This window comes from Falco naumanni, chromosome 8 (assembly GCF_017639655.2).
Source record: "Falco naumanni isolate bFalNau1 chromosome 8, bFalNau1.pat, whole genome shotgun sequence".
NCBI lineage: Eukaryota > Metazoa > Chordata > Aves > Falconiformes > Falconidae > Falco > Falco naumanni.
The window spans coordinates 63826976-63850209 of record NC_054061.1 but is presented as its reverse complement, the minus strand read 5'-3'; the positions used below and the strand labels follow the sequence as shown (position 1 = coordinate 63850209).

At 45.2% G+C, this 23234-nt stretch overlaps 2 protein-coding genes across 4 annotated transcripts; one reads left to right on the top strand and one right to left on the bottom strand.

Moving 5' to 3' along the window:
- Nucleotides 1-299: 299 nt before the first annotated feature.
- On the top strand, nucleotides 300-10875 carry HSPD1 (heat shock protein family D (Hsp60) member 1). The gene is made up of 12 exons (XM_040605233.1): nucleotides 300-430; nucleotides 1068-1243; nucleotides 4635-4887; nucleotides 5429-5511; nucleotides 6127-6222; nucleotides 6494-6587; nucleotides 6999-7167; nucleotides 7490-7589; nucleotides 8372-8617; nucleotides 8960-9134; nucleotides 9751-9929; nucleotides 10017-10875. The coding sequence occupies exons 2-12, from the start codon at nucleotides 1070-1072 to the stop codon at nucleotides 10167-10169; spliced, it is 1722 nt and encodes a 573-aa protein (XP_040461167.1). The 5' UTR covers nucleotides 300-430; nucleotides 1068-1069; the 3' UTR covers nucleotides 10170-10875.
- Nucleotides 10312-23234, bottom strand: COQ10B (coenzyme Q10B). 3 transcript variants are annotated; one of them, XM_040605235.1, is made up of 5 exons: nucleotides 23107-23234; nucleotides 19351-19497; nucleotides 17668-17860; nucleotides 15039-15140; nucleotides 10312-12750 (listed from the first exon to the last, which is right to left on the bottom strand). In XM_040605235.1, the coding sequence occupies exons 1-5, from the start codon at nucleotides 23160-23162 to the stop codon at nucleotides 12583-12585; spliced, it is 666 nt and encodes a 221-aa protein (XP_040461169.1). In that variant the 5' UTR covers nucleotides 23163-23234; the 3' UTR covers nucleotides 10312-12582. The 3 variants fall into 3 exon arrangements, with proteins under 3 accessions (XP_040461169.1, XP_040461168.1, XP_040461170.1); XM_040605234.1 differs by having other exon boundaries at nucleotides 23098-23190; XM_040605236.1 differs by lacking the exon at nucleotides 23107-23234 and adding an exon at nucleotides 21986-22008.

Sequence of the window (23234 nt, the reverse complement as noted above, 5' to 3'; positions counted from 1 at the left end):
GAATTTTCCGCTGCCGAGGGGCCGGGCGCGGGAACCTCTGCGGGGCCGCAGGCCGCACCGCACCGCGCCGCGCCACGCCACGCCACGCCGCGCCGCGCCGCGCCGCCGCCGGCCCCTCGCCCGGAAGTGAGGTCAGCTCAACTTTGACCTTCAGCGAGCATGAGCGTTCCAGAAGGTTCTGGAATTGGCGGGCCCCGGAACCTGAGTGGCTTATGCCGGGGCCGGACGCGCGTGCGCGTACCGGTGCGCGGCGGGGGCGCGGGGCGGGGCGGCGGCGGGTATGCTGGTTCCCGGGCCGGGCGGCGCGGGGCCCCGCATGGCCGGGGGCGGGGCGGAGGCGGTGGGTGCCGAGCGCTCGCCCGTCCCCGCACGCAGACCTGCCCGCTCAGCGCTGAGGCCGGACGGCGGCGCCGGCTGCTGCTGCCCGCAGGTGAGCGGGGGCCCGGCCCGGCGGGGGCTGCCCCGATCCCCCTCCTGGCTCCAGCCCGCTTCCCCCGTGGCGGCGGCTGCGGGCTGCGCGGGGGCAGGGGGCCGGCCGGGCCCCGGGGCGAGGGCTGCAGCCGAGCCCTGGGCGGGGGGCGAGGCGGCGCGGCGGGCCTCGGTCTCGGCCCCCGCGGTGCAGCGCGGCCGGGCTGGCGGTAGGGGGCGAGCGGCGCTTGACCTTGGCCCGCGGAAGGGGCCATGTGGCCGCAGGTCCCCGCCCGGGGGGCCCGGGGCGCCCGGGGCCGCTTCCCGCCGCCGCGGGTGGTCCGGGGGCGCCTCGCCTGGACGGGCCGCGCCTGCGGGGCTCCTCTGGGGCTGGGGCTGGGCTGGGCCGGGCCGGCCCCGCGCTCGGCCGCTGCCGGGGGGTCCTCGTGGCCGCAGGGGCCCAGGCCCGGCCGGGTGCAGCCGCCTTCCCCGCACGGTTCCCCGCAGCTGCGGGCGTGTCTGTTCCAGCCGTCGAGAAATTAAAAGCTCAGGATCACTTCCTTGGCTTTCTGAAACCTTTTTATTCTTTCTTGTTCTAGAAGTATCTGTACAAAGCCGTGATGCTTATGTTTTCCTTCGGATTTTTTTTAATCTTTCAGACATGCTCCGTTTATCTACAGTGCTCGGTCAGATGAGGCCGGTGTCCAGGGCACTCGCCCCCCATCTAACACGAGCGTATGCAAAAGATGTGAAGTTCGGGGCAGATGCTAGAGCTCTTATGCTCCAAGGCGTGGATCTTCTAGCAGATGCTGTAGCTGTCACCATGGGGCCGAAGGTAATGGAAGATTTTGCATTTGTTGTATGTAAATGTCTGGAGGTGCCCCAGCAGCGAAGGGCGGTGAGCCTTCCCGGGGCAGCGCTGCGGGAGTGCCCGCCGCAGGGCCGTGACCCGCAGCTGCAGGGCCACGCACAGCCTGCTGCAGGCAGCCATGTTCCCGTTCGCGTCATTGGAGCGTGACAGTAGCGTGTGCTTTTCGTAGGAGCAAAGTGAAATGAATGGGATGGCTGTGAAAGGCGCAGTGTATTTGTTCAGGCGGTTTGAAGGTTAGGGGGATGTGCATGATAGGTTACTGCGGCTCAGCTGTTGGCCCGTACCAACGCAGTAGGTAATGTAACTATATCGTGATGTGGGTTAACTAGCACGTGGGGTTTTTAAAATTTTTCTTCTAATTGTAAATGATGGTTCCGTATCACTCTGCCGTTTAGTATTCACAATGCGAAAGGAATGTTGAAAGCATCCAGTTGAGTTCTCAATTGGCTGCTAAATGTTACCAGCTTAAGTGGAACCCTGTGGCGGTGGCATAACTTCATGTTGCCAGTGGGATGGAAGGTAGTGTCTGTTTCCCTGCAAGTACTCCATCTTTTGGAAGACCGTCTACTGCATTCTGCATAGTCATGCAATGTGCAGTAAGGCTTGAAACGAGGTTCCTTTTTAGGGAAGAGACACTGACTTTCTCTGTGCTCACAGGAATATCTGTTCCCTGTTAAAGGAGAAACTCACACAGGGGTGGGTACAACTGGGCTTGCTTCAGTCACATCTCGGAGCCGGGCCACCACCCCAGTGAGTGGCAGAGAACCAAGTGATACAGCACAGCTTATATACACTTATCAAACCATTAGTCAACGTCTGAAGTTTTTAGGAGTTTCCTTTGGTCCTGTCAGTTCTGCGAATCCATCACCTGACTGTCCAGTTGATTCATCTCCTCGGTTCCAGGCTCCTCCTCAGATTGTGATTTTTCTGCCTGCTTTAACTCACCTGCTCCTTCAAGCACGCTTAGTCTTTGAACAAGCACTTCCTATTCACATCTACTAATTTCTTTTCTAGGAACACCTGTGTTTCTGAGAGCACCTGGTACAGAAATTGACCATCTATTGCTTTTCTGTTCTCCCACTGATTAACTTGACTGGGTTTTAAACCAGCCTTGGATTAGGGCTGTACGAGGGCCGGGGCCTGGTTATGCCAGTTAGCAGCTTCAGCACTTTAAATTTCTTAATTCAAAACACATTTTCTTAACATCTTTAAATAACAGCCTGTGTGTGGCTGTTCTCAAGGCTGCTTGTCCTCTGCAACATCAGCTTGTGTATTTCTTGCACCTTTTTTGTGCTGCTATCTTTATTTAAAGGCAAAAATGCCATAAGCTGAGCAGATGAAGGTTAAAGAACAGAGATGTCTGCAAGCTGTAGCTGTTTTACATAAAGGAACAAAGTTTAAGTGTAGCCAGTTAATATAACTCCGGGGTTTTGGGATCAAGCTGCTGTGTGAATGCCTTGAGTGTGGTTCTAGTGCCCTGGCTAAAGGGCGCTTCCTGATGCAACTTGCTGTAACCTTGCGGGGGTTTTGTTCCAGCGTTCTCATTTCATCTGCTGTTGCGCGTGTATCTGTAGGCTTGTAGGGGTTGTACTGCAATGACCTGACTCTGCTTCCAGCATTGTAAGAAATGTTGTGCTGGTGGGGAAACTTAAACTTGCCTTTGGCGCTGTTCTGTCTTTAAAGAAACGTGGTTTGCAGTTTCACGCAATCTTTTGTTGCTGCTTACCGACATGGTGCTTACTTTGTCAGGAGTAGTTTGTGTGTGCTTGGATTCTCGATGTGCAGGACCATTCAAAATGGGTGTGCGTTCCCCGGCGGCGTGCCTTTTCTCAGAAACACAGACCACATGTTTGAATGCAAGTGATTAATGTCATCAGAGACAAGTAGATCTTGCTGTGCCTGTCCCCTCATAGCTACCAAACACACACTTGAAATAAGATTATGTCAAAACAGAACAAAATTGAGGAGAGACTACACAAAACCAAGGATGGAGTACATAAAGAATGTAGCAGTAGCAGGATCTTCCAGAGGTTTTCCGTAGCCTTGAACAACTTTTAGGATTAGGGAAAGCGCAGGTCAAATCAAACAGCGGTTAAGAAGCCAGACGACACGTTGTTTTGGTGTGATTGTTTTACAGCACAGTTAGAATTACGTGAGCACTTTCACAAGTTCAGCACCAGTAATTGAAGCTTAATGCTGCTTCTGCAGCTGCTAGGGGTGGGTGTGCTTCAGAAGCAGCGTAGCCTGGTGCGTGGCAGGAGGCCGGAGTCAGTTAACTCAGTGAGGCAGACGTGAGCGGGCTCTGCGCACGCGAGGAACGCGCTGTGCGGTGCCGTAGCGGCAGCATGCTGTCTGGGAGCGCTGAGCTGGCTTGGCACGTGGTGCGTGACCCGGGCTCGGATTGGCGCTGAGGCCGCGCTGGTGTGTTGCTGGTGTGGTGTTGCTGCAGCCGTGCCCGGCGGCCACTGGCGTGCTGGGCTCAGCAGGGCTCGAGGGATCTTGTGCGGGGTCAGCGGGGGTGCCCGCAGGGGAGTGGGGCACCTGCTGTCTCGCACCAGCTCCCGCTGCCAGGATGGCTGAGGGCTTCCAGGGCGGCAGGGGTGGACCTCCTAGCAGTTCTGCTGCTTCCAGCTCAAGCTGGAGCGTGACCGATGGGGGCAGCTACTGAAGCTGCTGAATTCTTCTGGGAAGGAGCAGTCCGTTGTGCAGGCGCAGCTGCCCTGCATGGCCCGTGGTTTCCCACGTTCACCGGGTCTGGATACGCTGCAGGGGAGAGTCCAGCTGCTGAGATGGAGGCAAGTGCAGGCAAAGAAAGGCCTGTTAACTTGCGATGTTTGGGAAGTTATTGCAACACATTAACACAGATTGCTTAAGTATTGTCATTTTTTTCGGTTCTCTTTGCTAATCATTAATAAGGTTTGCAAGTCTTGGCTTTTTTCCAGAACGTGCAACAGGCGGAGCTTTGTATGGCTGGTTTTTAGATTTTGCAAATTCAGTTTGTTGCTGTAGTGTAGTTTTAGGGGAAAATACCAGTGTTAGAGGGAATCTATATTTTTCTCTGGGAGGCCAGACTTACTTAATTATAGACTTTTGAGTCTGTGGTGTTCAGCATTATGGCTGGGGAGCGAAGCCTCCTTCTGTGAAAGTATAAAACCTTTGAGCCATTTCTTCCAGTCGTGCAGAACCTTGGTAATGTGTGTGCTCGAAAAAAAGTCCCAGCTGAAAGTTCTGTGCCAGGCGGTGTTTCTGTTCTGCCGTGGCTGTTCAAAGGGGTCTTCATCTTCAGTTGAGTTCTTAGAGTAACACGCTGTGGGTTGTGTGGCTCTGATTTAACGTCTGTTCTTTGGCACCCTAGGGAAGAACAGTTATCATCGAACAAAGCTGGGGAAGTCCCAAAGTGACAAAAGATGGCGTGACAGTAGCAAAGGCAATTGACTTAAAAGACAAATACAAAAATATTGGAGCCAGATTAGTTCAAGATGTTGCCAACAATACAAATGAAGAAGCTGGAGACGGTACCACTACTGCGACGGTGCTTGCGCGTGCCATTGCCAAGGAAGGCTTTGAGAAGATCAGCAAAGGAGCTAATCCAGTAGAAATCAGGAGGGGTAAATCTTTTTCCTGTGTTTTTAAGGTTTAATCCCTGTCTGTATTTCACATATCCCAGGTTTGACCAGCTTCCTGAGTAAGCTGCCCTCTTTTTGAAGAGCCGCATGAAGCTTCATTGGAAGAGCAATGAGTAAAGAACCCACTTGCTTCTGTTACGTTACTTGCTCTGAACAGTTCTTCATTTTTCTAATAATTTTATGATTTTATATGCAGTGAACTTGTTTAATTTGTCGTAAGTAAATTCCATTTAAATCCATTTCTGCATTTAATTAATTTTTGATAAGTACATAAATTTACGGGTGCCATGTAAATAAATTTGCCATAAACTTCAATTGTGACAGAAAGAATGTCGTGCCAGTTCCAAAGGTCACTAGGTGTACGGATGGCAGCGGGGAACTAGAACTGCCCGTTGCTGGTTCTGGAGCTTGCAGGCTCGGCGCGTTTGGCCATGTGGACTCTGAAACTTGAACTGTTTGGGGCTGGTTTTTCTGTTCTGTGTGCCTCGCTGTGTTTGCTCACTAGTATTCCGTTCATCTTTAGGGGTGATGCTTGCAGTTGATGCTGTCATAGCTGAACTGAAGAAGCTGTCTAAACCTGTTACAACTCCGGAAGAAATTGCACAGGTTAGGAAAAAAAGTTACTAAACCAAGTTTACATAACTGTTCATCCCTCAAAAATATTTTGTCATCAGATTTAATGGAGTTGGGTTGTGCATATATGACACCTGAGTATTTTTCTTCATCTACCAAGATTCAGAGTGTGATTCCTTGAATGATCTTCATGGTTATGCTTTGATTTTCTTGAGTTACTTAAAATTAGCAATATTCTGCCTTCAGTTACTGCTAGCAGATAGTTCAGAAGTAGGTAGTTTTTCTCATCTTTGAGTTTCATTCCAAAAATCTGGTCCTGAATTTGTGTACTGGGGAAGAGTTGATGAGAGCAGAGATGTGTTTGTGGGTGGAAGGTGACGGCGGACTCCTGGGGGCATGGTGGGCCTGCTGTGGGAGGCTTGGGTAGAGGTGGGTGCCCAGCTGGGTCTGGGGCACTGGGCATGCTGGCCTGTGTGTGCTGCGAGCCGTGCCGGCGGGGCTCTCGGGTCCTGGTGCGGCTGTGCGATGGCTGGCTGCCCTGTCTTGTCAGGAAAGACAGGAGAACCAAAATGGTTGTTCTGATTTTCTGCATAGTGAGGAAATATCGCTTGTGTTGTGACATGCAGTTACATGAGGTTACTGTTCCAGGTCGCCACGATATCGGCGAACGGAGATCAGGAAGTCGGCAATATAATCTCCAATGCAATGAAGAAAGTTGGACGGAAGGGTGTGATCACTGTCAAGGTAAGAACTGCCCAATGTATGGACTACATGCAAAGCCACTGTCGGCTTTTGTGGCACGTGTTGTAGCTGCTGCCGCTCACATGCGGTATCCCACTGTAATTCCCTCCTCCCCAGCTCAATTAGATAGGGGTCTGGTTGCTGTTCCCTCTTAACAATCCTTTATTTTGAAGGGAGGCACATAAAGCCGATGTGTGGTACGGAGCCTAACTCTGCATGTGCTTATGGTGGTAAATAAGGGAGCTTTAATGTAGAATTTCTTGCATCTAAACAGGATGGAAAAACTCTGAATGATGAATTGGAAATCATTGAGGGTATGAAATTTGACAGAGGCTACATCTCTCCGTATTTTATTAACACAACCAAAGGTGAGTTAACAATAACATGTGTCAGATACCTTGTAGGGGCTCTTCGAAGTTACTGTCTGTGGTACCTGCTATAAAGACTTTACAGTCTGTTACGCTGTGTTCCACAGCAAATAGGGCAGGGGGGTCCTTCCACGTCAGAAACTTCTAACTCCTGGTAAAAGCTTGGAGTCTTTGGGTTTTGGTTTTTTCCCTTCTCTGCCAAGCATGGACTGTGTCTGTGCGAACATCAAGCTGGCCCTGCAGCACTCCAGAACAGTGCAGAATTGAAGGTGGAGTCTTGGAGACAACAATTTGTGTCTTAACGCTGCTGAAAAGAGCGGCAGTTGCTCCCAAGTAGCTGCTTCAGTGTAAGAGAATGCCCGATACGTTCTTACAACCGGGTTGTTCAGATAACGCCTGTTGTTTCTGTAGGGCAGAAATGCGAGTTCCAGGATGCTTACGTTCTAATCAGCGAAAAGAAAATTTCTAGTGTACAGTCCATAGTTCCAGCTCTTGAAATTGCCAATGCCAACCGCAAACCTTTGGTCATTATCGCTGAAGACGTTGATGGAGAAGCCCTCAGCACTCTGGTCTTGAACAGGTGAGGCTTAAAGTCCGTGCTTGCAGACAGGTACTGCTTTTGTGTGTGCCTGTGTGTATTCCTCCTTTTAAAGGGATACATACAAAAGCGTGTATTTGCATTTGCTTACCAGAGAAGCAGCCCCTTTTGTGTGTAGCTACACTGCATCGCTTCAGACAGAACTTCAGTTGTTCCTAACTACCTTTTTGAGCAAAACCAGCTTTTGGCTCATGAAGGGCTCTTCATTTGCTTGTTAGAGCTGTACTGAAATAATTGGCTTTAGTAACTAAGACTCATTCTCTGAACACATGTGGAGTGTTGCTCTCTGAATTCTTCTCTCCAGACTGAAGGTTGGCCTTCAGGTTGTTGCTGTAAAAGCACCGGGTTTTGGTGACAACAGGAAAAACCAGCTTAAGGACATGGCAATTGCTACTGGCGGTGCGGTAAGTAACGATGGTTTAACTGGCTTTTTGCTCCAAGAAATGCTAATAGTGCCTAAGGAGGAAAAGAATGTGTCTTTCTAGGTTCATGGCTGTGTTGCAGGCTGTGTCCTGTTCTTTCAAAAACCAATACTATACTTTGCATTTTTTTTAAAAAAAATACAGATATTGGTAACGGCTCTGTAATACAGCCCATGCCAACCATGCGTAGTATGTCCTTTTAACTGACTGAAGCTACGCACCACTTGCTTGTAGCATTTAGGTTGTTAAGGGCAAGAAGGAACTTCAAGGACATTCCTTTGAAACAGCAAAGCTTTCTGGCTGCCTTGTAAAACTGACTGTCTGCCTCAGCTCCAGTGTGGCAGATCTAATTATTTTAAATGTTTGGAACAGACTGGATAATTTTCTTCTGTACTTAAATAGTTGATGTGCTGATTCGTGTCCCTTTATGCTGCCTTTTTTTTGTACATGCTTCAAAACTGTAGCGTGGTACTGGGATCCGAAGGGGGTTATTGAAATAAAACTTCATGTTTAAGCTGATTGGAGTATGAAGTAACAAAGCAGCAAACCCTGCTCTAAAGTCACTTTAGTTGTAACCTCTGGAAACAGGAGTAGGGCTCTGTGTACCCGGGGGAGGGGGGGGCAGGACATGGTGTGTTGAGCTGGGCTGCCGCAGTGCGATTGTTCTGCGCCGTTAGCCTGTTCCATGTGTTTGTGTGTCTACAAATAACAAACTTACATCAGGAGAAGTGGTGAATTGCAGCTTTTCACATAATTTGTTTCAGGTGTTTGGAGAAGAGGGTTTGAGCCTAAATGTGGAGGATATCCAGCCCCATGACTTCGGTAAAGTCGGAGAGGTCATCGTGACAAAGGATGACACCATGCTTCTAAAGGGGAAGGGCGAAAAGGCTCAAATTGAAAAACGTATTCAAGAAATCATCGAACAGCTAGAAGTTACCACAAGTGAATACGAAAAAGAGAAACTGAATGAGCGATTGGCCAAACTCTCTGATGGAGTAGCAGTATTGAAGGTGAGAAGTTAAACCCCTTCGGAAAGGGACGCAGCATCGGTCCTTTATTGCCAGTCTTAAGCTGCTGCTGTCTGCTTGTCCCATGATTTGGGTAAGGAATTTGGCTTCTTACAGTGCTATGCTTTGGTATTAAGAACTTGATGAAATAATCAACTGAAACTGTGTGTTCAGGCTTCTTGAGCGCTGAGGTACACAAGAACACTGCCGGCAGGGGAGGGCACCGGGTTAGTTTTCTGGCACTTTGCCGTTAACGGCTCCAGCTGGCGATTTAATCTCGCAGCAGCAGTGCTCTTCCTGCCGGGCTCCTGGAGTGGGCCTTGACACGTGGCTTGCTTGCTGTAGGTTGGTGGCACGAGCGATGTGGAAGTGAATGAGAAGAAGGACCGAGTTACTGATGCCCTGAACGCCACCCGTGCTGCCGTAGAGGAAGGCATCGTTCCAGGCGGGGGCTGTGCGTTGCTTCGCTGCATTCCAGCATTAGATGCCTTAGCTCCAGCCAATGAAGATCAGAAAATTGGTAAGTAAATGGCTTGAATGCGTGTGTGGAAGCGTTAAGAATAGACCTTCTTCTGTCCTGAGCCTTTATAACATTAAATACAGATTGCTTTGGGTGAGCTTTTTGTTAATTCATCTCTAGACCCTCATACTCCCTTGTTACGGCAGTCTCTGCTTTACAGTGGGAAGAAGCTTTCACTGCAGCCCCGACCTGGCTGTGAAAGAGCCAGTTAACAGTAAAGCAGCAGCAGTACCCCCTGCAAGGGGTTGCAGACCATTAAAGGAAGAATTGAGTTGATCGTTAAGCCATTGTAGACGGACATAAAATCCAGGAATGCCTGAGAGATGGTGTGGCATATCAAATGGAAAAAGGCTTTGTGCGATGTTACAGTAATAATACTCCTGACTGCCTTTTGCAGAAGTAAAACTAAAATGGGTGTGAATGTCTTGCGAGGGCTTCATCTGTTGGCAAACGTTAAGTAGCAGAGAACCTTTTTCCCTGAAGCTGATAAAAGTAAACTAGCGTATGTCCTTGCTCAGAGGGTTTTCTTTGTATCGATCTCCAGCACGTGAGTGTGTGCCCTTGCAGCTGGAGCAGCGTATGCAATAGGTAATTCTAAACACCCGTTTTCTTACAGGCATTGAAATAATAAGGAGAACACTGAAAATCCCAGCAATGACGATTGCGAAGAATGCAGGTGTTGAAGGATCACTAATAGTTGAGAAAATCCTGCAGAGTCCGTCAGACATTGGCTATGATGCAATGCTTGGGGACTTTGTAAATATGGTAGAGAAAGGAATCATCGACCCGACAAAGGTAGCCTAAAATAGTCCGAACTCTCAGCTTTCCTCCCCCCTCACGTGACAGTCAGCAGGTATTGAGTTATTTCTTTCCTATTTTTAGGTTGTGAGAACTGCTCTGATGGACGCTGCAGGTGTCGCGTCTCTCCTATCAACAGCCGAAGCAGTGGTGACTGAAATTCCTAAAGAAGAAAAGGAGCCGGCAATGGGAGGAATGGGAGGGATGGGTGGAGGAATGGGAGGTGGCATGTTCTGATTGCTGCGGTAGGGATGCATCACGGGCTGGGCTGTTTAAGACTGACAGGTCTGACTTAAAAACTTCAGATGTCAGTGCGAGAGGGTGGATAGTGACTGAAGTGAGGCTGGTGTTTAAAAGAATCACTGTAACCATCAGTTACTGGATTTCATTTAACACACGTGTAATTGTTTACAGTCATTGTCCATGCCTACAGATAATTTATTTTGTATTTTTTGAATAAAGACATTTGTACATTCCTGATAACTGGGTTGCAAGATCCATCTACCAAGGTCCTGATTCAAAGTTAATTAAGGCACTTGATATTCTGTTTCAGAATTTGTTGGTGCTTGCCAGTACTAGGAAGAACTCGGAAGCCACTGTGCGTGAGACTAGACAGTTGTGTACAAAGTAGGCAAATACACAGTTCTGTGACCTTTATGTAATAAAACAGACTGCTCGAAAGTTACAAAATGTATCACCTTATTCATCTGCACCCAAAGCCATAGTCAGGGGAGAGCCCTGACAGCCTGCTGCTTCTAAGACTGACTAGAAATCCCATACTTAGGCTTGGAAGTAGAGGGGTGGGGGTGGGAGGTGTCCCCTCCAGGAAACAGTCCATTGTCTAGGATGTTTCTCAGAAAGACAAGTGACTAATTTTGGTAAGAAATGCAGAAGCTGAACTGACGGAACAGTTCTTTAAACTATTAAACAATGCTATGAAAATAAGGCACGTGCGCTGGCTTTATTTTGCCCTGTCTGCTGCTTGTTTCACCTGTCGGAACAGGGAACAGGCTGAGCACCTTGCCCTGCACCGAGGGAGGGAGTGCGCCCCGGGGGTGTGAAGCAGGTAAGTCGCCTTTGCTAAGAAAGGGTTGCGGTTTTTGTAAGTAAGTATGTGGTTACCTCACCTTGAGCCTCCCGGTCTTGTCTTCTAGCTTTCTGGTAATGGGCTCCAGGATTTAGTTGAACTTGCTGTTGATGCTGGGTGCTGCTCTTCCCTTAAAAAGGACAGCTTGCCTTGCCCCTGACTGCTCTGGCCTGACGTGGCATTGGTGTGTGGTCTTCTGCTTTCCAAACTTCCACCTCTCATTGTCTTGGCAAACTGTGGCTTTACAACTTCTTGGTGCTGCAAAACTGACCTCTTATTCCAGCTGTCACTTCCCCCAGCTTCCTACCTCCAATAAGAACTGTCCTTCACAGATGGGACGTGTGACATTTCAGTTGCTCTTTCAGGAAAAGTAAGTGGTCTGACACTGCCTCAGGGCTGTCCCTGTCCCAAAGCATACCTTCCAGTCTTACTTAATACACCTAATTTCAGTATGGAAATTGGGTAACGCAAGGCAACGTACAGACAGGATTTAAAACCTGTTCAAACCTCTATTCGCTAATACTTCTTCAGGGAGTGGAAACAATATTAGCGTCAGGAACAGAACTACTGAAAACTAACCCAGTCAAGACAGCTGGTACCGTTGTAATGCACTAATAAGCAAATGGTGGCGTGGTGCTGGAAACCCCTATGAACTAAGGGTTAGCGCTGTACGCTGTGTTTTTCACGAGGGCTGGCCTTGGGTGTGCTTGTCTGCAGGAAGTGGAGGACTCCCCGCTCACTCCTTCCTGGGAGGCCAGCACTGTGGTGCGGCGTGCTGTGCATCCATGCCCTGGCTCTTGGAGAGGTAATGCTGATCTACTTGGTTTAAAGTTGGGTTGGAACTGGAAACTGTTCACGTTAGATGAGACGTGCCTGCTGTAACCTAAGGGCAGCGTGTAACAGTCAGAGTGCGGCAGGTAGGCGAGTTCAGCCTGCTGCACCGCCTACAGACCGATGGGTGGCTGAGGCCCGCCGGCAGACTGTGCCGAGTTACAGCCCTCCTGCTCTTAGGTGGACCCTTGCGCTTTACTTCTGAAGCCTTGGCGAGTTTTTCTATAGCAGTTACCCAGAGTTCAGCAGCAGCTGCAGGCTCCTGACTTACCCCTGTCATGGCTTTGAATTGAAAGCACCTGCTGCTGGGTGCTTGACAGGCAGTTTCCCTTTGCTGGGCCAGAGCTGGCTGAGGTGATGCTGTTAAGTTACATTCACACTACTAACAACTTAAACTTGAGTTAGTGTTACAACGCTGAAAAAACCGTAAGCTTGAATAAGGTGGAACTTGCACTGTGATTATACAAACTGTTCGGCAAGTTAATAGTCAGCAGCCCAAGATAGCTCGTGTTGCAGTAGCTTCTAATTGTCTCTTACCAATAAAGCTTTAAGTTGCACCTGATTGCAGCTTGCACATTCTATATACATCTGGCTGAACAGGTGTTTTGTACAGTATAAAGTCACACACAAAGCTGAGATATGAAACATGCCCCAAAGGAGGAGCGTGGCACCTCTTGTATGGATGAAGTGTACAAACCAGTTTATAAATGGAGGTTATTATGTTTTTCCCTTTTATGTCTGATGAACTTCATGGAGCATTAGCTCCCGAGGTATGCTTGTTTCTGGGCCGTGGAGCTTGGATGCTCTTCTTTCAAAGGCAGCTACCATCTGCTTTACCACTTCATCAAAAAATAGTGTAGCAAGTTTTGAGTGTAGAAGCGAACGAAATTCAAAAGAAACCTGTTTAAGAAAATAGAGAAGAATTATTTTTCCCGAGTCTACCATTGTGGTAAAATGCTGTTACAAATAAGACAACTCTCTTACAGAATCTCCAGTTGGTCTGTGAGTAAGCTGTGGGAGAAAGAACAGTTAAAATGGAGCTATAGGCGAATGAGTCTGAAGAAAAGCCTTACCCCTCGGTCAGAGAACTGTCTCCCTGTGCTTTTCAATTAGAAGAATCCTTTTGTTCAATCCTCTGAAGTAATCATTTCCATTTATCTAAGCTGTATTTAACTCTATAAATGTTGAGTCACAAAACATAAGTAAAAGATTGGGGATAATGACAAACAATAACTCAGTTACTTTGTTCACAGAATTCACTTGGGAACAAAAGTTGTCTGAGGAAAATCCTGCATGGCAAGACTGCAGACTTACACATAAAGTGAAGCAATCCCAAGAGGTATTTAAAAGCAGATCAAAAGTTCCCCAACATTTGAAATTGGTCTTTCCATCTTGGCAACTGTACTTACAGTATATTCAAACGGGCAGTTTACTGACTAAAGCTACAGCTTTGTGTGCCGTGTCTCCCACCTGAACGCCTCCCACTCGTGTCCTTCACTGTCCTGGCTTGGGCAGTCACTGTCAGAGTACAGATGCACTGGTTAAGTCCTCTGTACCTTGCCCTCAGGCGCTCCTGCTGCAGCGCTCAGAACTCCATTTTCTTTTAGCTACTGAATCCTGCAGTTAAACTGAAGCTACTGTAGCAGTTGACATTTACAGCAGGGGAGCAGGGAGTTGGCTTTCTCCACCCTCAAAAGAGAAGGTGATTTTTATGTCAAATAGCCTTTGATTATGCTTTTGTGCTGTGCTGGCCTTCTATCTAGTTAAATAACATTCCTCTAAGGCTATGGAATCACATTGTTTTGGAATATGTGGCTTCCCAAAATGATTGTTATTTTCAGGAAAAGAAACAGGTTGCTTTTCTGCAATTTTCTCATCACTTCTGCTATAGTGTGTCTTTCAGATTGAGATTTCAGTATTTTTGTCATCCCTGAGAAATCAGCAGATTAAATACCAAATGGAGCAAATATAGCTTTGCTCCAGTTGCTTCGGAGTAAAGCATGTTGACTGCGAAACAGTAGTGCAGAAGTAATTGCTTTCCTCATGGGCTTAGTATTTAGATTATAGATTTTAAACAATTCCTTAATTCAGGTCTTGTCAACTGATTTATGTCTTGGGTTAAAAGCTAGCTTATGTACTGATCAGCAGGAACTGGCACTCATTTGGCCACAGAAATTCAAACACTGTGAGCAACTAACATGCAAACATCCTTGGCAAATCCCATGAGAAACGTATTTTTCTGAGTGCCTATAGATTCATGTTTACTGTTGAACTGTTTGGAGTGCAACGCAGTAGTAAGCTGAAAGCTGTTAACCCAAGGAAATTCATGCGTTAGTTTACAAATACTCCAAAAGCTCTTTTTTCCTATTTACAGAAGGCATCTTTTAAAGCAGGGTATCCCAGTAGATGGCAGCAGGATCAACCCATTTCTCTGTACTTCTGTACCCTGCTCTGACCACCCCCCTCAGCTTAGTTATGCGCTCAGTGCAACACCTACCTGTAATGCTACAAAATGTAAGAAAAAAATGACAGGCTATATAGGCAAAATAGAAAAGCAGTAACTTCAGTGGAAGAGGACTTGTCTGGGAGTTACAGGCTAAATCAAATACTAGATTTAAAGAGCAATACTTTTAAGCTGCAGTGATACCCCATCATAGAGTAGAAAACCAGCAAAAATCTATTATACCTGCATTATGGAAGGAAGGATTAAGACTTAAAATGCATGAAAGAGTAACACTGGAGGCCAGAAAATTAAATTGACCAAACTGCAAGCCAAACAGAACGGACAGAGTACCTACTTTCTGATAGGTACCAAGAGCATTTAGGTTGTAGAGCAATTAAAGGAAATAGCGAAGTATATTTAGTACTTCTCCCTCTCTATTTGACAATCTAAAAACCTGAGCATGTTTCGAATTGTACAGTGAGAGACACCAATCCCTACACTGCTTCATGATATGCAGACGCCGCACAGAAGACTGCTGTCTCTGAAAGACACTGTAGCAGTTTCCACATGGTAAAGTTGACAAAATTTTTTTTATAGTAGTGACTAAAGCTAACTTGTTTTCTGTGTGTATGTATTTTGAAAAAACCCCACAAAAGTACCAGGCATTAAAAAAAGAAAAAGCACAGTTAAAGATAGTATTTCTATGCTGTTCTTAGCATGTGGTAGTCTTAATTACAATACTTACTGAAAAATCCAATGTACATGTCCTTGGATAGCCAGGGATACCTGGGCTGAAACGCCACACTGTTTCCAAGTGATTAAACAGTTTTCCATCTGTGCAGGATGCCTAAAATAAAGTTTACAAAGTCAAGCTAAAGTTAGGCTTTTACAGATGCGATGAACCGGTATTACTGAAGCTCGCGTTAGTATATTGTTAGACAGTGAAGGGTGCAGTATTGTTAAAATTATTCTTCTAGTGCAGATCCCATTTGCGCTGCGTCATTTATGGCAAAATAACTGAATTCCTTTTAAGGGAGAGGAAAAATTTTTTGTGGTGAGAGTTATAAAACAGATGTCTATCATGAGACATAGAACACCAAAATAATGCTAATGGTCACTGCTTTAAGCAGAGGATGTGGGTGTTTACTGGGTTTGTAGATTATTATTTTTTTCCTTATATTATAGAATGGTTTATATACTGAGATACAGACTGGTAGTCTTGGACTATAGGGAACTCAGCATCAAAACAAACCTGATTGAAAGTAAACCCCAAACATCTTCCATCACAAGATCAAGAGCTACCATGTGGTCAGTAAGACGATATGCTTAAGTTCATAATCAGGTTACATGCTGGGTTTTAGTTACCAGCAAGCGATATTTAACATTTCAGGAGCACTTGCATACAATTCTCCTTTAAAACAATAAAGTTTAGGCAGTTGTTGGCTTCACAGTTTTCATGACAATAGGGTCCTTATTTCCATTCATTTTGGTTTTAGCAAATAGAGCTAGTTTGGTGTGCCTATATTTATAATAGAAAAAGATTGAAAGACAAATACTTCAAAATAATCCAAATACATAATCTCAATTGGCTTGGAATTTCTAGAGGGAATTTCTCTAACTTGTTTTAGCTCTGCTCCAACAAGACTACTTATGCTGAATAGACATTGTTTGTGGTTTGAAAGCCATAGTAAAGTAAGCCATCTCAAAGACTAAGCAGGAGCATAGAAATACCTACATTTTTCTGCCCTGGAATGAGATGCAGTGCCTTACTACTTCTACAACAGAAAGGGGAGGAGTAGAGGCAAGATTAGACACAAAGAGCTGAGCGGCTTGCTTTTCCTGCTGCTCCCAAACGGGCAGCAAGAATGGAAAAATTGCCACCGTGTCCCCCTTGCTCCCAACCTTAAAAGTAGTAAACTTGTTCTGTGCCTTCCTCTGCGGCAAGAGCTGCTGTTACCAGTCTGATTTTTTCCATTGCTCAAGCACTGCTGCCATAAGCAACAAATCCGTGCTCCTTTTGTCCCTGCCAGTAGCCCGCTATGCTAGACCACCATGCAAGCTGCCTTTGCCCAGAGTTTCTGAGGACAGCGAGGTAGTCCAAACACACGACTGCTTCTCTAGAAATGTTCTGCAGTTGTATGAACAGAATGTAAACTTCTAGGAAAAAACATCCCAGCAGAGAAAAGGCTAGTTAAGTCTAGGAAGAGGAAATCTAAACAAACTGTTTTCCTCACCACTTTTGTGGTCTTTCCTGAGACGAGAAGGCTGCCTCTGATGAGTGAATTAGAGGGAAAAAGAGTTGGTAAGCTGATCTGATAGCTATGTGAAAGAAAAAGACCAGTCTTACCAGGGAAGAGTAGAAAGGGAAAGAAGTCAGCATGTAAAATGCAGATTTCCCATTGTATAAGAAAGTGAGAGATTTTTTTTCTTTCTTTCCAGAATCATTAAGTACCTTGAATAAAGGCACTTTGCATTTTCCTTTTCCAATTTATGTCTCCCCTGCACTTAAGAAACCCATTTTCTGTTGTGAGCAGTGTTTCTTAACAGGAAGCCTAGAAAAGAATAATGAAATAGGATATCCAAACAATTATCTTGAACAGCAATCAGCTATTGTAATTCCAGTAGTTATTCCAAAAAACAATCAAGATCTGCCACATGAAGGGAGAGGCAGTTTTGCTGAAAGAAACCTGTTCTGAGCTCTCCCTTACCAAAACAGACTTAAACATACAATGCAAACAAAGTAGATAGAAGATCCAGATGTCATTTAAAATTTCTCCCTTGACATTTCTCTTTTAATTACTACTCTTGAAAAGCTGAAAGGAGAAGAAATACAACTGCTTCTTTCCCAAACAAATCAGTTCTAAAAAACTGACTTCAAATCCACTCTATCTTCTCATCAATACACTGAATAACAGTCTCTTCAGCTGATCCTATGCTTAAGTTTAAGACCTCCCATATTAACTAGTTAAAATTGTCAGAAGAAAAGTAATGACATACCAATTTTGCTAAGGCATCAGAAGCTACAGTTGTCAAAGATAACTTCTAAGTCAGCATTCATTTTGCATTTAAAGAGGCTTGGACAAAATTATAACAAAACCAACAAAATTGGTATATCTTCATCAATGGCTGCTAGTTTCTCCAGCAAAAGCAAATTAAAAAGAAATCTTCCCTCAGCCTGACATTTGGCAGGTTGCGTTTTAAAAGCACGTTCAAATTCTCCCCGGTTAATCTAAAGTCTTGAAAGAAAAGCAACACAAGTTTTGAGCCATGCAAAGCACTTCCAGCATTGTTCTGAAGCAAGACCTTCCTGGAATATTAGAATTTCAACAAACAGAGATTATGGAAAGTTACAGCTAAGAAAAAACAAAGATTACCTTAACTAAATGTGGTCTCACTAGGGTAACAACCGATGTGTACCTCTCTACTACAGGAGGGAATCCTATTTCTAGCTGTGCTTTGCAGTATCCAGAGCGCTTTGATAATATATCTGACTTTTTACACCAAGGAACAAATAGTTTGTAATTCTCCACAACAGCAACAACTTCATACATTTCCTGCATAGAATACCTGGAAACAGAAATATGAATGTCATGTCACAGTTACAAAGTATTTATTTAACTTCTAATTCAGTATTAACAAGTTTCAAAAAATGGTATAAATGGCATAGGCAGTTTGGAAGGTGAACTTACAGTCACCTGAAAATGCTATCAATATTTAAGGAAATAAAAAATGCAGCTTTGCTAATTAAGAAGAAAAAAGGGATAAACTGCTAAAAGCCTTTGCATAAAAAAGCAAAACACTACATGACATCCAGCAGTAAAATTATTGAACAGTGAACCTGTGCCTTCTACTTTCTGCAATACCAGGTAAATATGCATACATTTCAAATTGAAAAAATAATGTTTCCAGCACAGCTATGTTTCCATTTAGGTAGATCTTAGACACTCCGTGTAAAGAATCCACACTTCATGGCTACCAGGAAAAGATGTATCAAAACTAAAGTACTATATTCCATAAGGCTTAAATAGAGGAACACTGCTCAAATAAAAAAGCTTAATTAAAAAACACATGCAATGGAAAATCCTCACAGCATGACAGAATGGCTGAGGTTGGAAAGGACCTCTGGAGGTCATCTTGTCCAGCCCACCTGCTCAAGCAGGATATTGAAATCAGATGAAAGAATATGATGGCAGCATTTTGGTTCATTGTACTGTAACACAGCAAAGCATTACAAAGCTATGTTTTTTAATTTTTAGTTCTGACTCAGAAAAGAACTGAAGTACATGCTTCATTCCATCTGTGTTTAAAATGAAGCGTTATGTTCGAAAGTACTTAACAGTGAGCATTATTGGACAAAGGCTCTTTTTTAGTGCCTGAACAAACTCTGTTGAAGTTCAAGAACTATCACATAAATGAATGTTAAGCATAGTAAAAAACCCTATGCTAATAAACAAATAGTTCATACTATTGTGGACCAGAGACTTGGGGGCAGGATTCCAGTCTCATTAAATGAACCGAAATTTTCCCACTAGCTTTAAGGCAAACAAGATTTCAAAATCGTTTCCTATGTGCCTAAGTTTCTTCATCACACAACTACTTATTTTCCTTCTTTTAAAGAAAGAAAAAAATCTTGAGAAGTGAGAACTACAACATAATGTAAGTGCAAATATTAGCATGCATATGGGACAGAAAGGAACAGAGTTTTCACACCTGTTGGTTTATTCCCATTTCACCAGATGAAATTAATAGTATAGTCTTCCCTTTCAAGGCTGGTTTTGTTTTATCATGGAATAGAAGGGTTATTTCTGCTGTTTCTTTCTATGGGGCAAAGGGTTTAGGTTCCTACATTTTTTACACTCAATTTCAGAAGACTGGAAAAGCCTGATCTCTATAAATTCTGAATGTCAAAACCCCTTTCTAGTCTCCGGCTGGGCAGAGTCATAGGGGCATGTGTCCTCAGGGGTGCTCAGCCTTTGAACTTCTAGTGATTTGGATTAATCACAGCAAACACAAAATCGATAAGCATACAAAGTATCTTTCCACACTTCTGTACAGACCCTATAATTCTTCTTTCAGAATATTCTTTTCTTTTGTTTACTAGTGGTGCAGCAATGTTGAAGAAAGTTCTTGAGAAGGTGTGGCTTGCTACAGGTACTTGCAAAGGAGAAATTCTGGTCATCAGAATACCACAAGAAGCCAAGTGCCTGAAACAGTGAAAATGCTTTTAGATGTCTTTCGTATCAACAAAATAAATAATACATTCAGGAAAGACAAACAATCTGTTGTATAACATTCCAGAAAATGTCAGAGTCAGATGGAAAAACAAAGGCTCCCAACAGTACGCAAACTGTTAAAAACACAAGGGGGACTTCCCCCGCCTCCCCCCCTTTCCTTCAGAGAAACTAAAAATAGCCCCCAGTCAGGAGAAATGTAACTGGCAAAGTACAAAGGGCCTCATTAAACATTGGCTTGGTGGCTGCATGAGTTCATGTACAAACCTCATATGCACTTAATTTGCAGAACAGGCTTTTTAACAGCAAAATCAAGGCATAGTCTGCAGTACTTTACCCTTTTGGAATACGCAAAAAAGAGGAGCTTCTACTTGCTATAATCCCTCTGCTGACATCCTTCTCTTAAAAGGACAGTTTCATTTTGAAAGTCCTTTCAGAAAGTGCACTTGTTATCGAGCTTTCAGTATTTCCTTCAGGAAATGTAACACAAAACCTTGGACACAGTATTTTCATAAATAAAACCTAACAAACGACCTTTAAAAATGCTAGTAATTCTTGGATTGCACCTGAGTGTTCTCTGTTTGTGAACATCTACACTAAAATCTAACATTCATTGTGATTAATAGGTCTGTTCTGCTAAACTATTGATTTTGCCTAGATCAAGTCAGTTAAGACGCAAAATGCTACGTCAAACAGTCTGAGTTTTGGCAACAGGAAGTTAAAAATGCCACTGTTTGCTGTCAGTGATTCTACAAACATGAGCTAAAGAGCAACCTTGGTCTTTTACTGTTCTTTCTCTAATTAAACAATCAGGACTGTACTTCTGGATTCGCATAGTCAAAAATGGGACCAACCTTCCCCACTTAGCGTTAGGCTTGTTGCTTGTTTTGGTGGGGGTTTTTAGCACAATGAACAGATGAATGCATTTTTTTACTAACCACCAAAGTAGTCTAGCAAATTACAGTTAGCAATTTTAAACAATTAAACTTGTTATTAACAGCATAACTTTGAATTTTAAAGAAACACAGTAATAACCTGGGACAGACTACATTAGCTTATATGGTCATTATTAGAAGGCAGGCAAACAATAAATAGGTATTTAGAGGAAAATAACTATCAGCAGCATCTGATTAGAAACAATACGTACAGACTTTTAAAAAAAGAAATAAGTGATTGTGATATGAAGCAACACAGGTCACAATCACGGCAGCTGAAAAGGAATTACTTAAGATGGGACAGAGGCATGGTGTCAAAATTAAGGAAGAATAGGTGGACTTCACAAGTCTGCAGACCACGAACTTGGTAAATGTTCGCAATTGTAACTCAAGGGATGTGGACATGGCCTGTTCTTTTTCCATGCAGATTGGACAAGACTGTTAAGGAAAAGCACTGCTTTGACAGTAATGCTGGAAGGATGCCAGTAACACTGTGGCTGCCTCAACGGGATTCATAGAAAGTGTTCAAATGTTTGGACCAGACCTCACATTCTGGAGAGCTAATTTAAATTACTTTCTGCATCTGGGGTTATGTATAATACACAGTCCAAACTAGTTGCCAGGTTTCTTCTCTTGGTTTGTTTTTTTTACTCTAATGCTATGTTAGTATATTGTTTCATACAGTTTTATCTAGACTTGTTTCAGCCGCAAAGCTGAAAAACAATGCCTACAAATAATCTTTTAGCTGCTGTAAGACAATGTCCTTTTCACAACTACATTGCCATTCAAGGAAGGTGAGGTTAAGAGAGGTTATAATGCTAATAAACACAGCGAGACTTCATCTCTCTCCCGATTTTATCAGAAGAAAAACAGACACTATGAGAACGTGCTGGGCTTGGTCCTAGTCCAGGAAAGCATACCTCCCCAAGAAATCACAGAAGCATAGATTTCAACAGACCATCACACCTGTTTTTGTGAACCTGATCAAGACCACAGAAGAAAAGCCAGGTCCACACTGTAATTCAGGCACAGCTACCACCTCTGTATTAACCCTCTGCCAGTAATACAACCATATCTGCTCACACTGCTCTACTGGCATCACTCGCTGCTTTCTCTAAACACTTGGGTACTGATCACAGTATCACCTGACTTCCACCGCCTGAAAAGGAAGCGTTTACTGGTGTATGGTATGCATACATAAGTGATCTAGAATCAGTGATTGAAAGCTACAAAATTTTCTAAGCCTACAGATTAACATGTTTTTGAAAAAGGGGACCTTGAACTCCTGACTGCAAAGACTGAAATTAGTGGTAAGAGCATGTCGGGGCAATTGTGTTTACTGTTATCCCGAATGTTACTTCCATACGGTTAGTGATATCTGATGGCCATTTTATGGTCTGCAGGCATGAGTTGATCTCATTCAAATTCTTGGTAAACAGCTGTTTGCATCCTATAAAATGAGTGTTGCTAACAAGTGCCCCTATTAGCATCTCAATCTTAATAAGCACAAGAGGCTAATTTACTACCTGAGCCCTTAAAGTCTGCTACTCAGCACAGTAAGGGGTCCACCAAGTTGACAACAGGTACAGAATGTACATCAATGACAACTGCAAGATGTGAAAGCAGACCCAGCTTCAAGGCTACAAATACAGCACCAGTTTGGATTCAGCTTGCACTTGCTGAAAACCATCTGCCAAGATTCTTGCGGCTTACACTAGAAACATTTTCCAACTTAGTTTGCAACCCGTTACCTTACACTGAACACCCTTCCCAGTAACTGATTCTGCCCTCAAGACTAATAAATTACTTTAAAAAATAGCCATGTTGCTTACCAGGATTGAACTACTTTAATATTGCAAATGCATCCCAAAGATTAAAACCACAAAGGATATACAGTAAGAAATGCAGTCCAAGTAAGATGACATTATACCACTGCACAGTAACAACTGTCATATGACTGCTTGAAATCTGACATGGTGACCCAAGCCCTATGCCACTTTTTTGCTGTTTTTATGAGGGTGATAGTAAGACTTTGAATTTAACAAAGAAACAGCAGTACTGCCGTAACAGTTGGGACAGGGAACCTATTTTTTTTTCCCTAAGATTTTCAAATTGCACTCTTTCTCTCGCCTGCTTGTTCATTTTCTTCCAGTTACAAGAACAACTCCTCTCCCAGAGTGCGTTTGGTTTTGCAGGTTGTTCCAGCCACCCTCACATGTGACCGGGGGAGAAGGAACTTGTTGCACTGTCTGAGGAGGAAAAACATCTGGGCGCTTTACTCAGTTTTTAGTTTCTTTTATGGATTGCTCAAAGTTACCCAACCGGCTCTAGCAAAGAAGAGGCAAGTCAATAATCTAAACCGACACGGGCCAGGCCGCCTCAGGCGCCCCTGAGGGGGGCCGGGGCTGCCGCCCCCTGCCTTCCCCTGCGGCATCCCCCGGGGCCGCCGGCCGCCCGGCAACGCTCACCCTGGGGCGGGCCGAGGCACCGCGAGCCCGAGGCGGCCCCTCCCGCCCCCGGCCCGCCGCCCCCCGGGGCGACCGCAGAGGGGCCGTGAGGCGGCGGGGCCCCGGGACGGCGCGGGGCCCGCCTCGGGGGGCTGTCACCTCACCCCCGCGGTCACTGCGCCTCGCCTCACCCCAAGTACCTGACGGCGAGCCCGCCGGCCAGCGCCCTGCCGAGGGCCCGGCCGCTCCGCGCCATCTCGGGGCACCGCTCCGCGCCGGCCGCCCCGCCGCCTCAGGGCCCAGCCGCGCCGCGCCCCCGCCGCCTCAG